Genomic DNA, 14,731 nt, shown 5'->3' with positions numbered 1-14,731 from the left:
CAGCATCCCTAACTCACCCGTAAGGAGTACTCGGTTTCTGGTGCAGAGGACTCTTGCACCTTCTCAATGCGAGGAGGAACCTTCCTCCCAGCATCCTCTGATTCCTCCGAGCTAAAGTCTGATATCCGAATGTCATACTGGTCTGTATCAAAGTCCAATTCAGGCTTCCCATCTTTATTTCTGAAAAACATGATAAACAAAAATCAGGACATCCTATCCAGCCACTCTGTATCAGCCATAGAACAACTTTATAGCAGTCAAGCTATAAAGCAGTGGTCCCCAAACTTTTCAGGGTTGTGGCACCCCCCGCCCCCCAACCGTATCCACACCCCATCTCCTGCTGTCCAGGGCCAGGAGCGGGGCTGCGGCTCCTAAGGAGAGGAGAGAATGCAGACGGGGTAAGGGAGAAAAGGCTGGGCCACAGCTGGGGGGTGGAGTGGGCCAGGAATGGAGCCAAGGGCATGGCTGGGAGCAGAGCCCCAGCCGAGGGCTGGGGGGAGGGGCTGGGAGTGGTCGGGGCCAGTGGCCAGGCCAGAGCAGAGCTGGGGATGGAGCTGGGCTGTATGGTGCTCCCTCCCCACCACCCCGTGGGGGGCTGGCCTGGACCCACCATGCCTCTTCCCCGAATCATAGAATCACAGAACTGGAAGGGACCTCGAGAAGTCATCTAGTCCAGTCCCCTGCATTTCAAGGCAGGACTAAGTATTATCTAGACCAGGGGTAGGCAACCTAGGGTACGTGTGCCGAAGGCAGTACATGAGCTCATTTTCAGTGGTACTCACACTGCCTGGGTCCTGGCCACCGATCTGGTGGGGGGGGGCTCTGCATTTTAATTTAATTTTAAATGAAGATTCTTAAATATTTTAAAAACCTTATTTACTTTACATACAACAATAGTTTAGTTATATATTATGGACTTATAGAAAGAGACCTTCTAAAAATATTAAAATGTATTACTGGCATGCGAAACCTTAAATTAGAGTGAATAAATGAAGACTCGGCACACTACTTCTGAAAGGTTGCCGACCCCTGATCTAGACCATCCGTGACAGGTGTTTGTTCAACCTGCTCTTAAAAATCCCCAATGATGGAGATGTCACAATCTCCTTAGGCAAATTATTCCAGTGCTTAGGCCCTCTGACAGTTAGGAAGTTTTTCCTGATGTCCAACCTAAAACCACCCTTGCTGCAATTTAAGCCCATTGCTTCTTGTCCCATCTTCAGAAGTTAAGAAGAACAATTCTTCTCCTTCCTCCTTGTAACAACCTTTTATGTACTTGAAAACTGTTATGTCCCCTCTTAGTTTTCTCTTCTCCAGACTAAACAAACCCAAATTTTTTTAATCTTCCCTCATAGGTCATGTTTTCTAAACCTTTCATCATTTTTGTTGCTCTTCTCTAGACTTTCTCCAATTTGTCCACATCTTTCCTGAAATGTAGTGCCCAGAACTGGACATAATACTCCAGTTGAGGCCTAATCAGCATGGAGTAGAGTATAAGAATTACGTCTCATGTCTTGCTTACAACACTCCTGCTAATACATCCCAGAATGTTTGTTTTTGAAACAGCATTACACTGTTGACTCATGTTTAGCTTGTGATCCACTATGAACCCCAGATCCCTTTCTCCAGTACTCCTTTCTAGGCAGTCATTTCCCATTTTGTATGCGTGCAACTTATTGTTTCTTCCTAAGTGGAGGACTCTGCATTTGTCCGTATTTAATTTCATCCTATTTACTTCAGACCATTTCTCTAGTTTGTCCAGATAATTTTGAATTTTAATCCTATCCTCCAAAGCACTTGCAGCCCCTCCCAGCTTGGTATCGTCCGCATGGCAGCACTTAAACGTGCCTTGTGTGGTCAAGGCACAGTGCTGGGAGAGAGCTCTCCCAGCGCTCTAAAAAAACCCCACCTCCACAAGGGGCATGGCTCCCAGTGCTGGGGCACTGTCTACACTGGTGCTTTACAGGACTGAAATTTGCTGCGCTCAGGGGTTGTTTTTTTTTTTCATATCCCTGAGCAAGGAAGTTGCTACAATGTAAATTGCTAGTGTAGACAAGCCCTTAGCTGTGGTGGCTCTGCAGGGCTAACAGGATGGAAGAGCGGCAGCAAAACATATTTAGTCACAAATGCCAGAAGATCTGACTTGGATCCACCCAAGAAGCAAACTTGTGGAGTAGGCACTGCCATTGTTACACTTGAAAGAACCAAACATAGCAAGTTGCATAAAACTGGGTATTTGACCCTGATGCAAATTGGGCCTGTCTAGGTACAGTAACTCCTCACTTAACGTTGTTGTTTTGTTGTTATGGTGCTGACTATTAGGGAACAAGCTCGTTTTAAGTTGCGCAATGCTCCCTTGTAGTCATTTGGCAGCTGCCTGCTTTGTCTACTACCTGCAGGATTTGCAGGAAGAGCAGCCCCTCCTTGTGGGGATTAGAACCGGGGGGGCCAGCAGCCCCCCCGTCCATCAGTTCCCCTAAATTCCCTGTAATGTATGTGGCTCGGCAGCTGCCCAGTAGCATGTCAGCTGTCCCTCCCCCCACTGCCATGCTGCTCCTGCCCTGCCCTCTGCCTTGGAGCTGCTCCTGGGAGCTTCCTGCTTGCTGGGGGGAGGTGGGTCCTGATATCAGGCTGTCCCCCTGCTCTTGCCCCTCCCCCCCGTACCCCCTCTTCACAAAGCAGAGGAAGGGAACCGGGCTCAGGGACAGAAAGGAGGGAGCTTGCTGGAAGCTGTTGCTTGAAGTGGGGTCAGCACACTTAAAGGAGCAATGCATGTCTCTCTCACTCATGCACGCACCCCTCAGCACTTTGGAAAGTCAGCACCTGTACAGCCATGCATGTGCTCTCAGGAGGCGGGATTGGTGTGCTCCAGCTGGATAGCATGGGCTCATGATCATAGTCAGTTTTTGGAGGGAAGTGTCTGCAGCTACTCCCCTGCATCTACTGTGTTTCCTCCCTCCTGCCTCAGTCCATGCTGCCTTGTAGAGTATGAGGCTACATTAACAACAGCGTATTAACTGTTGAGGGCTCAGCCGACTGCTAGTTCATCATTTAGCAGCAAGGCATGCCCTGGGAAATAGTCCACACTCTTACTCCACTACACACTCACAATCATTCATTGCTGTGTACAATATTAAACTGTTTCTTTAAAATTGTTTAAAACTTATATTGTACATGTATGTGTGTGTATATTATATATATATAATGTCTTGTCTGGCAAAAAATTTTTCCCTGGAACCTATCCCCCCACATTTACACTAATTTTTATTGGGAAATTGGACTAGCTTAACATTGTTTCACATAAAGTCGCATTTTTCAGGAACATAACATTTAGTGAGGAGTTATTGTACTCAATCCTTGGGCTACTGCGTTATTACCTCTTTCTCCCCTCAGCCTTACAAAGGGCTGAACCTATCATTTTCCACTCATCCCTCCTTGTGTGCCCTGGCTCCCTGTACCTGCGGATGTTCCAGATGAGGATCCGTGTGCCCTTTTTGCCTGGAATGGCATCAAACTGAGCCAGCAACTCCTCCTCAGTACTGAAGAGTGTATGTTTCAGGATGGCCTCAAGGCTAGGCCCAGAGTCTTCTGTAACAATCATTTTCTTTAGAAGCCAGAGTCAAAGAAAATACAAGACGGTCCCTGGTTTCCCCTCTCCCCACTACCAATGAGACATTAAAAATTCAGACACTACTGCATAGGCAGGGGAGGTACATGGACATAGCACTCACCAGGAGGCGGGGAGGGGGACAGAGGGCTCCGCACACTGCCCTTCCCTGCAGACATCCCCCCCAGCCTCCACTGGCCGGGAACAGGGAATGGGAGCTTCGGGGGAGGTACCCACAAGACAGGGCAGCGTGAGGAGCCCTTTCTCGCCTCCCCCTGGGTCGTGGTGCTGGCCGCTTCCAGGAGCAGCACGGGGCCATGGCAGGCAAGGAGTCTGCCTTAACCCTGCTGTGTGCTGGTGCTACCCCAGAGCTGCTCAAGGTAAGAAGCGCCAGGGTGGAGCCCCCTGATGCATCCCTCCTGCACCCCAACCCCCTGTCCTGAGCCCCCTGTCACACCCCTCCTACATCCCCTCCCCCTGCCCTGAGCCCCCTGCTCCACCCCTCCCCCCACCCTGAGCTCCCTGCTGCACCCCTCCTGCACCTCAACCCTGTGCCCTGAACCCCCTCATACACCCTACACTCCCTCTCGCACTCCAACTCCCTGCCCCAGCCCTACATTCATAGCCCTGCATGCAATTTTTCCTTACCCAGATGTGGCCTTCAGGCCAAAAAGTTTGCCCACCCCTGCCCTAGTACTCCACAGGGCTGACGCCCTCCACAGATGTTACCTGGAGGCAGCAGCACATGCAGCTGACACTGTGGGAGGCTACCCAGATATATCCCCTTGTGTGAAGACACTATTGCAACAATGGTGCCTCATGAAACAGCGATCCGTGGGCTTCCTCAGTATCACACTTCTTCTACTCCTGACTCCCCACCCAGATGGTACAGATTGCACAGGCACTCTTGCCTTACAGGGAAGGATATTGTTTTGCTGGTTGAATGGTATCACCGGGACAACAACAGCCTGAGCATGGACACGTTCCAAATAGGTCTGCGAAAGGAGCCCCACACTGAGTGCACCTCCATTCTTGGTGAAGACAATGGCATCCTTTCCCAGACGCATGGAGCCTGACTTGAAACCATTACCATACACTCCAATGGATGGGTGGTTCTTCTTAACTGCCTTGTCTGTGAAGCCAAAGCTGCAAATCACACACACACAGTCAGTCAGTCAAGTGGAGAGCTGTCTGATAGACAGAGGTGAGCAGGAAGAGGAATAGCTGGAGTGGAAAGTGATTTTAAATGTGGAACTCCACGGTGGTCACTTGGCTCACAAAGGGGGGGGAGGGATAGCTCAGTGGTTTGAGCATTGGCCTGCTAAATCCAAGGCTGAGAGTTCAATCCTTGAGGGGGCCATTTAGGGATCTGAGGCAAAAATCTGTCTGGGGATTGGTCCTGCTTTGAGCAGCGGGTTGGACTAGATCAGGGGTTCTCAAACTGGGGGTTGGAACCCCTCAGGGGGTCACGAGGTCATTGCATGGGGGGTCATGAGCTGGCAACCTCTACCCCAAATTCCACTTGCTTCCAGCATTTATAATGGTGTCAAAATCTATTAAACCGTGTGTTTAATTTATAAGGGGGGGGGGTCGCACTCAGAGGCTTGCGATGTGAAAGGGGTTGCCAGTAAAAAAGTTTGAGATCCACTGGACTTAGATGACCTCCTGAGGTCCTTTCCAACCCTGATATTCTATGAAATGAATAATACTTTGCATTAATACAGCATTTCCCATCCAAAAATCTCAAAGCACATTGCAAATGGAGGTTCAGGGAGGTTAAGAGACTTGTCCAAGGTCACACAATAAACCAGTAGCAGAGTTGTAATTAGAATCCTGTTCTCCTGATGCCCAGTCCTATGCTCTAATCATTACACAGTGGTGCTTCTTATTGCACTATGTGGCAGTGAGTGTAAGTTTTATAATTAATTAGAATTTCTTTAGTGCCTTCTACCCAAGGACTTCTAGCACTAATTAATCCTCACAACTCTGGAATGTGGCACTTATTATCCTCCTTTTACAGATGGGGAAAATGAGTTACAGAAAGAAAAAAAACCTGTCATAGTTCACACATTAGGCTAATGACAATCAGGATTAGACCCCATGTGTCCCTGTCTCACTGTGCTCTAAACACTAGCCTATGCTGGCACAGTAGACATTAGACAAACCAGCATGTTTACACCTCAAGTGGAATAAAATCCTCAGTAGGGGTTGGCAAGACTGAAGAGAGTCCAGCTTTCCCTCCCATCAGATACATAATCGAGGTTGGTTCAGGCATCTACAGTGCCTGCTGCCCTGATTTTCAAGGAAGGGTTTATCACTACTGCCTACATTTTAGTTCATGGGTCACAACAAACTAACACCATGCCTCACTGATACTGCAATTACATTACATGCTACCTCCATGTGATCAGCCTAACGCACCAGTAGAGCATGATATGTGAAGAAAAACTTCAAGACATTGCAACAATGCATTTTAGATAAGAAGTGCATCTTCAGGACTCAGCCACTGTGGTCCAAACTACTAAAACTAACCTTGTACTTGTTAAAGGTTCAATCTTGGCACAAGCCCACAGCACTATTCCATTACTCCTCTAAAGCTCTGCATGTCCAATTCACCCATTTTTATAACTCCACACTTAATAGTCTGCAGTCAGGAGAGTTAATAAAAGGTGGTTCTTTGATACTGTGGCTGCCTTTGGGGAGAGAGGGGAGAATAACGAAAAATAACCAGAAAATTCCTTTCCCTCCTCTCATTACCTGTCCTCCACATAGGTATCTATATGCCAGAAACTCTTGGCCCCTCCATCCAATTCTCTTTTCATTCTTTCCTCTTGGTGCAGATGCATGAGACAGTCAGTCCTTCCCCTCCACCACACACCATGACAAGAAGGGTGAAGAAGTGATGAAGGAAGGAAAGAGGGTCACTTTGTGGCTTTGTCACACCTCATTCTAGCTCACCCTAGATTAGTCCTACAGAAGATTTGGAAAGCGTCCCTCTCTAGTTCTGGGGAAGGATTTTGCAATGAACTTCCCATGTGAAGTGATCTCAGTCTTAGAATTTTAACAGCTAGAGAGGCCTGCTGTCCCTCCCCCACTTCAATTTCACAGCCACTTCATGTTATCTCAAGAGAACCTGAAATAAGAGACCAAGCCATTGCTTTCCTCCCTCACCACACAGAGCAGGAAGGGGCTAAGGCTTCTGGTTTTCACTTCCTGAATCCCTCTGACTTTTCGGAAGAACTGTGGTTTTGCGTTCACAGCATTTGAAGAAATGATAGATTCTCTGCCTCTGTCCCCCACCTTTCTTATCTATCTACAAATTGTTGCAGAGGAACAACCAAACCACGCCCTACCACGACTGACTATCTGCTTTGCAGACGGCCTGCTGGAAACAGCAAAATTATTATTAGGTCTAAGGGAAACCTAGAGGTTACATGGCATTTGTTCTGAGAGGAGAAATAGTAGAACAGGACAATGGGTAATGCAGCAGCATCCAAGTAAGGAGAAATACCCACAGATGTACTGGAACTGCAGCTTAGGGAGAGAAAGGAGGGGGGGCTTGGTGATGCTCCTAGGAAAGACAGACATGAGCACCAAGACTAAGCAGGAAGATGGGAATGTGTGATTGGTGGGCCCCAAAGGAGTAGACATCTGATGTTCCCGGGCATCTGCCAGGCACAGAGGCATAACAGAAGAGGCAGGCACACGAAGATGCAGAAGCAAGTTTTTACTATTTTCTAGTCTATGATAAACTCCTGGAAAATTAACTGCCAGTTCTAACACGCTTCTTCAATGTACACAGCACCTACTGCCATAGCTGCTCAAGGACATCTTTTTGGTGTTTAAGATACTGATGCCATGCCCTTCTCTACCCTCAGCAAAGGATGATGATCACATGGCATCCAGTATGATTACTACCAGCAGATACAATTAAAGCACAAGAGGAATAAATTAACCAAAACAAGAGCAAATAAGATCAGCAGACCTTGCATCACACCCTAAAGTTTGTTGAACTCAGGCTGTAGCAGACCTGAGTGAGGGGTGGAGACTCTACTGAGAGAGCTAACTCTTGAGAATTTTACCCTAGGAACCAACTGCAAGAGCATTCAGTTGATCTTTATGCCTTTGGCAGGGGACAGGATGAGAGGTCATCTCTTAGAGAATGCTACTGAGTGTTAGGGATAAAAATATTTTAGATGATGTTACACTGAGGCAAATTTGATATTCTGTGGTTTAGAATAAAAAGTAACAAGTCAAATTTTAATTCTTTTTGAAGTTAATTAATAAAATAATAATAAAAATTGAATCGAAATTCCTCACTGTAGAGAGTCAGGCCGTGTCCCTCTCTGCCTTTGTTAATGAGAAGGCATGAAACTGGCAATGAGGTAAGCCTATCTTCTCACATCACAGAATGAAAGATTAAAGAAAAGAGTCACGTTCTCTGAAACCACAAGCCATTTTAACATTCTGAAGGGAAGGGAGACAAGATGGGAAACTCATTACTACAAGTTTTCAGAAACAAGATCATAGACTTCTGATTTCATTTACTAACTTCAGGAGACATTTGTTTATTTTAAGCAAATACTCCTTGCCCCAAGTACTGTACTGAAGTATGTGCTCTTGCTTACAGCTTCTAATTCACGCCAAATTACTTCAGCTAAGCCAGGGACAGTTGTTACGTGAGGAACCTTGTGTATGGAACAGCCCTGAATGTAAAAAGTCAGGAGTCCCTGGACCATGCACTGTATGTTAAAAATCAGCTTGTGAGAGGGTAAATCTTAGGATTTTGCACAGTGTGAGGGAAAGGAAAAGAAGAGAATCCACAGGAAGAACCCTGTGTACATCTGAATCAGGATTCCTTAAGTCCAGAACCCTGGGTCAACGACAACACTTGCTTGCAAGATCTGAATCTACGGTAGCAAAACCATATCTGGGGTGAATTCTTAGCTTGTTACCTGAGCATACGGTGAAGTTTGTGAGGTGTCATTCCAGCACCATTATCTGTGAAAGTCAAACAAAGCTCCCCCTTGATCTCCACAACATCAATGCAGAGAAGCTTAGCCGTCACACCTGGATCTGAGGCATTGTCTGTGAAAGGAAAAAACATGGCCAGTTAGGCATATTCATTGTTCTCAACTATTCCTGACACAAAGATCATCTCCTCAGATCTTGGAAATGAAAGCATTCTTGAACCCTCCTTTTCCCAAATACAGGGAAATGTCTGATAAAGGATGTACCATAAGAACATAAGAAAGGTCATACTAGGTCAGATCAAAGGTCCATATAGCCCAGTATCCTGTCCTCCAACAGCAGCCAATGCCAGGTGCTTCAGAGGGAATAAATAGAACAGGTAATCATCAAGTGATCCATCCCCTGTCACCCATTCCCAGCTTCTGGCAAACACAGGCTAATAGCCATAGATGGACCTATCCTCTATGAACTTAACTAGTTCTTTTTTGAACCCTGTTATTGTCTTGGCCTTCACAACATCCTCTGGCAAGGAGTTCCACGGCTTGAATGTGCATTGTGTGAAGAAATATTTCCTTGTGTTTGTTTTAAACCTGCTGCCAATTAATTTCATTTGGTGACCCCTAGTTCTTATCTTATGAGGACTAAATAAAACTTCCTTAGTTACTTTCTACACATCAGTCATGATTTTATAGACCTCTATAATATCGCCAGCTTAGTCATCTCTTTTCCAAGCTGAAAGGTACCTGTCTTATTAATTTCTCCCATATTCTCCAAAACTGCTTATCACAAGAAAAGGGTTTCTTATCTGAAGAAGGGTGTGTAAATATAAATTATACATACAGAGAATTGTGTTATACAATAGTATTCCCGTAAAGATTTAAACAGGATGAGATTGGGGGGGGACATATTTTTAGAAGTGAGGAAGCCACAAATGAGTTATGCAAGCCAACTCGAACAATGGCCAATAAAATCCACCCGAATGCCACCCTTGTGGATTCTGCATGTGCTGTCTGCATTGCAGAAGAACTTTTGGAAAATGGTTTAGAAATAAAAATGTTATTGGAACCCTTGCATTGTAAACCTAGGTACCATGGTTACCTGCAGTTCACTTACAGCTTAGAAGAAGTCAATGTGAATTTCTCAAAAAGGGGCCTTTTCTATACATAAAAAGATCATGATTTTAAGACTGATATCTTGAGACGTTCCAGGGCTTGAAGGAAGTGTCCCAAGAGGAAGCTCTCTTGTAATCCTGAAGGGTCATAAAATATCAGCCCTTAAGCCCATGCAGGACTGATCACAGCCAATCTTGAGCATCAGGAGGGTAGAATTTGAGAGACCTGGTGATGGGAATGCTGCATGTGAGGTGAAAGCAAGAATCACTGGCTACTTGCAGCTGCTTCAAAGTTTGTACAGTTGGAAACTGTGCTGAAGAAACATGGACTGATGGTCAGAGGAGGCAGTCAAAGAATGTATGATAATTGCAAAACCACAGTAATCTAGTCTATAAGTAGACACACAGTGAATATTATCATCACTTTTGTGGTGTATCATGGTTAAGTAGTGATCATGTCCCTTTGACTGCCATTATTCCATCTCATCTAGAATTTATTCTAACATTCCAAATTTCTGAGCAGGTTCAAACAGTCAATGCTTTAGATTTTTTAAATTGCCTGTCCTAGAACATTTCATCCTTCTGCATCCAATTGTGGAACTTTCCATTGAATCATGCCTACCTGAGGCACAGGACATGTAAAGTTCAATCCCAAGATTAAACAAGAGAGGTTTGCACTATCCTATGCTAGCCTGCTTATGACTCTTTGTCCCCAGTACTTGCTCAGAGTTTTCTCAAGCAGCATGAAACCACAGCTTTACTACTGTCCTAAGGGTTCCGAATAGCAACAGCAAAATGTAACAGTGTTCTTAATTTTACATTCTTGCTGCTGGACAAGACACAGAGACATTTAAGCCCTCTGTCTGCAGACTCAGATAGGCATTGCTGCACCAGTCACATTCAGGTCAATAAGAGCTTCAAACATGAGGGTGAAGAATTGCATCACTGTTAAATGAGGAGGGAGTTGAGACTCAGATGGCTGCTTCCCCTCTCCCTGGCAGAGCTGCCCTGCCCAGCACATGCACAGTGACTTAGCACAGTGGTACTCAACCAATCCAGACTACTATACTGCTTTCAGAAATATGATTTGTCCTGCATACCCCAAGTTTCTCCCCACTTAAAAACTCGGGCTTCTTCTTTCTGCCCTGGGCCCCAGCAAGTCTAACATTGTCACTGGTGACCTCATTAAAGTGAACTCAACCAGTTTGAGAACCACTAATATAGTATATAGAACCGATACCAGTACCATGAACACCCTCCCCAGTGCCCTCCAACCCCCTGTCCTGTCCCCACAGCACAGCTACCGGTGCTCTGGACACCCTCCCCAGTGCCCTCCAACTCCCTGCCCCACCCCTCCAGCACAGCTACCAGTGCCCTGAACACCCTCCCCAGTGCCCTCCAACTGCCCCCCTAGCACAGCTACCGGTGCCCTGAACACCCTCCCCAGTGCCCTGGACACCCTCCCCAGTGTCCTCCAACCCCCTGCCCTGCCCCCCCAACACAGCTACCAGTGCCCTGAACACCCTCCCCAGTGCCCTCCAACTGCCCCCCTAGCACAGCTGCCGGTGCCCTGAACACCCTCCCCAGTGCCCTCCAACTGCGGTGCCCTGGACACCCTCCCCAGTGTCCTCCAACCCCCTGCCCTGCCCCCCCAACACAGCTACCGGTGCCCCTGGACATCCTCCCAGTGCCCCCCCAGCACAGCTCCCGGTGCCCTGGACACCCTCCCCAGAGCCCTCCAACCCCCTGCCCTGCCCCCCCAGCACAGCTACCGGTGCCCTGGACACCCTCCCCAGAGCCCTCCAACCCCCTGCCCTGTCCCCCCAGCACAGCTACCAGTGCCCTGAACACCCTCCCCAGAGCCCTCCAACCCCCTGCCCTGCCCCCCCAGCACAGCTACCGGTGCCCTGGACACCCTCCCCAGAGCCCTCCAACCCCCTGCCCTGTCCCCCCAGCACAGCTACCAGTGCCCTGAACACCCTCCCCAGAGCCCTCCAACCCCCCTGCCCTGCCCCCCCAGCACAGCTCCCAGTGCCCTGGACACCCACCCCAGAGCCCTCCAACCCCCTGCCCTGCCCCCCCAGCACAGCTCCCGGTGCCCTGGACACCCACCCCAGAGCCCTCCAACCCCCTGCCCTGCCCCCCCCAGCACAGCTACCGGTGCCCTGGACACCCTCCCCAGAGCCCTCCAACCCCCTGCCCTGTCCCCCCAGCACAGCTACCAGTGCCCTGAACACCCTCCCCAGAGCCCTCCAACCCCCTGCCCTGCCCCCCCCAGCACAGCTACCGGTGCCCTGGACACCCTCCCCAGAGCCCTCCAACCCCCTGCCCTGTCCCCCCAGCACAGCTACCAGTGCCCTGAACACCCTCCCCAGAGCCCTCCAACCCCCCTGCCCTGCCCCCCCAGCACAGCTCCCAGTGCCCTGGACACCCACCCCAGAGCCCTCCAACCCCCTGCCCTGCCCCCCCCGCACAGCTCCCGGTGCCCTGAACACCCACCCCAGAGCCCTCCAACCCCCCTGCCCTGCCCCCCCAGCACAGCTCCCAGTGCCCTGGACACCCACCCCAGAGCCCTCCAACCCCCTGCCCTGCCCCCCCAGCACAGCTCCCGGTGCCCTGGACACCCTCCCCAGAGCCCTCCAACCCCCTGCCCTGCCCCCCCAGCACAGCTCCCGGTGCCCTGGACACCCACCCCAGAGCCCTCCAACCCCCTGCCCTGCCCCCCCAGCACAGCTACCGGTGCCCTGGACACCCTCCCCAGAGCCCTCCAACCCCCTGCCCTGTCCCCCCAGCACAGCTACCAGTGCCCTGAACACCCTCCCCAGAGCCCTCCAACCCCCCTGCCCTGCCCCCCCAGCACAGCTCCCAGTGCCCTGGACACCCACCCCAGAGCCCTCCAACCCCCTGCCCTGCCCCCCCAGCACAGCTCCCAGTGCCCTGAACACCCTCCCCAGAGCCCTCCAACCCCCCTGCCCTGCCCCCCCAGCACAGCTCCCAGTGCCCTGGACACCCACCCCAGAGCCCTCCAACCCCCTGCCCTGCCCCCCCAGCACAGCTCCCGGTGCCCTGGACACCCTCCCCAGAGCCCTCCAAACCCCCTGCCCTGCCCCCCCAGCACAGCTCCCAGTGCCCTGGACACCCACCCCAGAGCCCTCCAACCCCCTGCCCTGTCCCCCCAGCACAGCTCCCAGTGCCCTGAACACCCTCCCCAGAGCCCTCCAACCCCCTGCCCTGCCCCCCCAGCACAGCTCCCAGTGCCCTGGACACCCACCCCAGAGCCCTCCAACTCCCCGCCCTGCCCCCCCCGCACAGCTCCCGGTGCCCTGAACACCCTCCCCAGAGCCCTCCAACCCCCCTGCCCTGCCCCCCCAGCACAGCTCCCAGTGCCCTGGACACCCACCCCAGAGCCCTTCAACTCCCCGCCCTGCCCCCCCCGCACAGCTCCCGGTGCCCTGGAACACCCACCCCAGAGCCCTCCAACCCCCTGCCCTGCCCCCCCCGCACAGCTCCCGGTGCCCTGGACACCCACCCCAGAGCCCTCCAACCCCCTGCCCTGCCCCCCCAGCACAGCTCCCGGTGCCCTGGACACCCTCCCCAGAGCCCTCCAACCCCCTGCCCTGCCCCCCCAGCACAGCTACCGGTGCCCTGGACACCCACCCCAGAGCCCTCCAACTCCCCGCCCTGCCCCCCCAGCACAGCTCCCGGTGCCCTGGACACTCACCCCAGAGCCCTCCAACCCCCTGCCCTGCCCCCCCCGCACAGCTCCCGGTGCCCTGGACACCCACCCCAGAGCCCTCCAACCCCCTGCCCTGCCCCCCCCCGCACAGCTCCCGGTTTCCCGAGTATCCCCAGTACCTAGCCGGCCTCACCCAGCAGCTCGGCCATGGCGCTGAAGGGCCGCGTGTGGCTGGTGCTGTTGCTCTGCAGGTACCGCGGGCTCATCTGCGGGGAAAGCGATACAGCGGGGCGGTCAGGGCCGGGCTCCCGCAGGCTGGGCCCCGCCGCCCCGCCCCCCACCTACCGCGCTGAGGCGGATGCCCTGCTCCGTGTTCAGCCTCCGGGCCATGGCGGCCCAGCGCTCCGCGCCGCCGGCTCCAGCGGCAGAAGACGGGGAACCGCGCAGTGACAGCTCCGACTGCAGCAACGCGGAGAGCCCCCTTCTCCCACAACCGCAGCAATATGGCGGCCCCCACCCCGGAGCTCCCGTTCCGAGTCGTACAGCAACATGGCGGCCCCTGCTAGCAGCTCGCCGCCGTACAGCAACATGGAGGTCTTCACGTCCTGAGCTACAGCAATACTGATTCCCCCTTCACTCCGTACAGAAAGATGGCGACCTCCACAGGGACACTTCCACGTCCGCACAGTAACATGGCGGCCTTCTCATCTATCCTAATAAGAGATCCCCTATATGGGAAATTTCCACTACATGCATCTGACGAAGTGGATATTCACCCAGGAAAGCTCATGCTCCAAAACGTCTGTTAGTCTATAAGGTGCCACAGGATTCTTTGCTGCTTTTACAGATCCAGACTAACACGGCTGTACCCCTCTGATACTTGATCCCCTATATGAGCTCCCTAAAGACCTGAACCGATTTGCATACCCGCCCCCTAGGGCAGCAGCCCTTCTCTGTCTCCCCCACTCTCGCTCTCCTGTAACTAGGATTCCCATATGTCCAGATCAGGAAGCCAATCTCTATCGGGGAAGATTTTTGAAAAGAGTAAACATCCATGATGTTGCCTGCCAGCTGTACTTACACACTGCTGCTGGAGGCCCAGAAAGTGGCAGCTGCTAGTTGGGCACCCATAGGGTGACAAGATGTCCCAAGTTTATAGGGACAGTCCCAATATTTGGGTCTTTTTCTTACATAGGCTCTTATTACCCCCCACCCCCTGTCCTGATTTTTCACACTTGCTGTCTGGTCACCCTCGGCACCCAGCTCTGAAGGCAGTGCCTCCACCAGCACTCTCTACCCCAGCTCTGCCCCTTCCCCGCCCCCCATATTGTCCTCTATTTGGGAATTTGAAATACAGTAACCTCCT

General features: G+C 51.5%; 1 protein-coding gene across 4 annotated transcripts in view; it reads right to left on the bottom strand.

Moving 5' to 3' along the window:
* Positions 1-13,883, bottom strand: part of MORC4 (MORC family CW-type zinc finger 4) — a 30,783-nt gene extending 16,900 nt beyond the window's left edge. For 2 of the 4 annotated variants that reach the window (XM_050966219.1, XM_050966220.1), the window contains exons 1-6: positions 13,711-13,883; positions 13,559-13,631; positions 8,563-8,695; positions 4,537-4,753; positions 3,459-3,607; positions 18-180 (exon numbers count right to left, since the gene is read on the bottom strand). In XM_050966219.1, the coding sequence (XP_050822176.1) occupies positions 18-180; positions 3,459-3,607; positions 4,537-4,753; positions 8,563-8,695; positions 13,559-13,631; positions 13,711-13,755 (780 nt within the window). In that variant the 5' untranslated portion in view covers positions 13,756-13,883. Of the gene's footprint in view, positions 1-17; positions 181-3,458; positions 3,608-4,536; positions 4,754-8,562; positions 8,696-13,558; positions 13,632-13,710 lie in introns of those variants that run through there. The other 2 variants (XM_050966222.1, XM_050966223.1) reach the window with 2 other exon arrangements.
* Positions 13,884-14,731: the final 848 nt, after the last annotated feature.

This window comes from Gopherus flavomarginatus, chromosome 8 (assembly GCF_025201925.1).
Source record: "Gopherus flavomarginatus isolate rGopFla2 chromosome 8, rGopFla2.mat.asm, whole genome shotgun sequence".
NCBI classification, from domain to species: domain Eukaryota; kingdom Metazoa; phylum Chordata; order Testudines; family Testudinidae; genus Gopherus; species Gopherus flavomarginatus.
The sequence above is the reverse complement of the archived record's forward strand: the minus strand, read 5'-3'. Positions and strand labels throughout refer to the sequence as shown.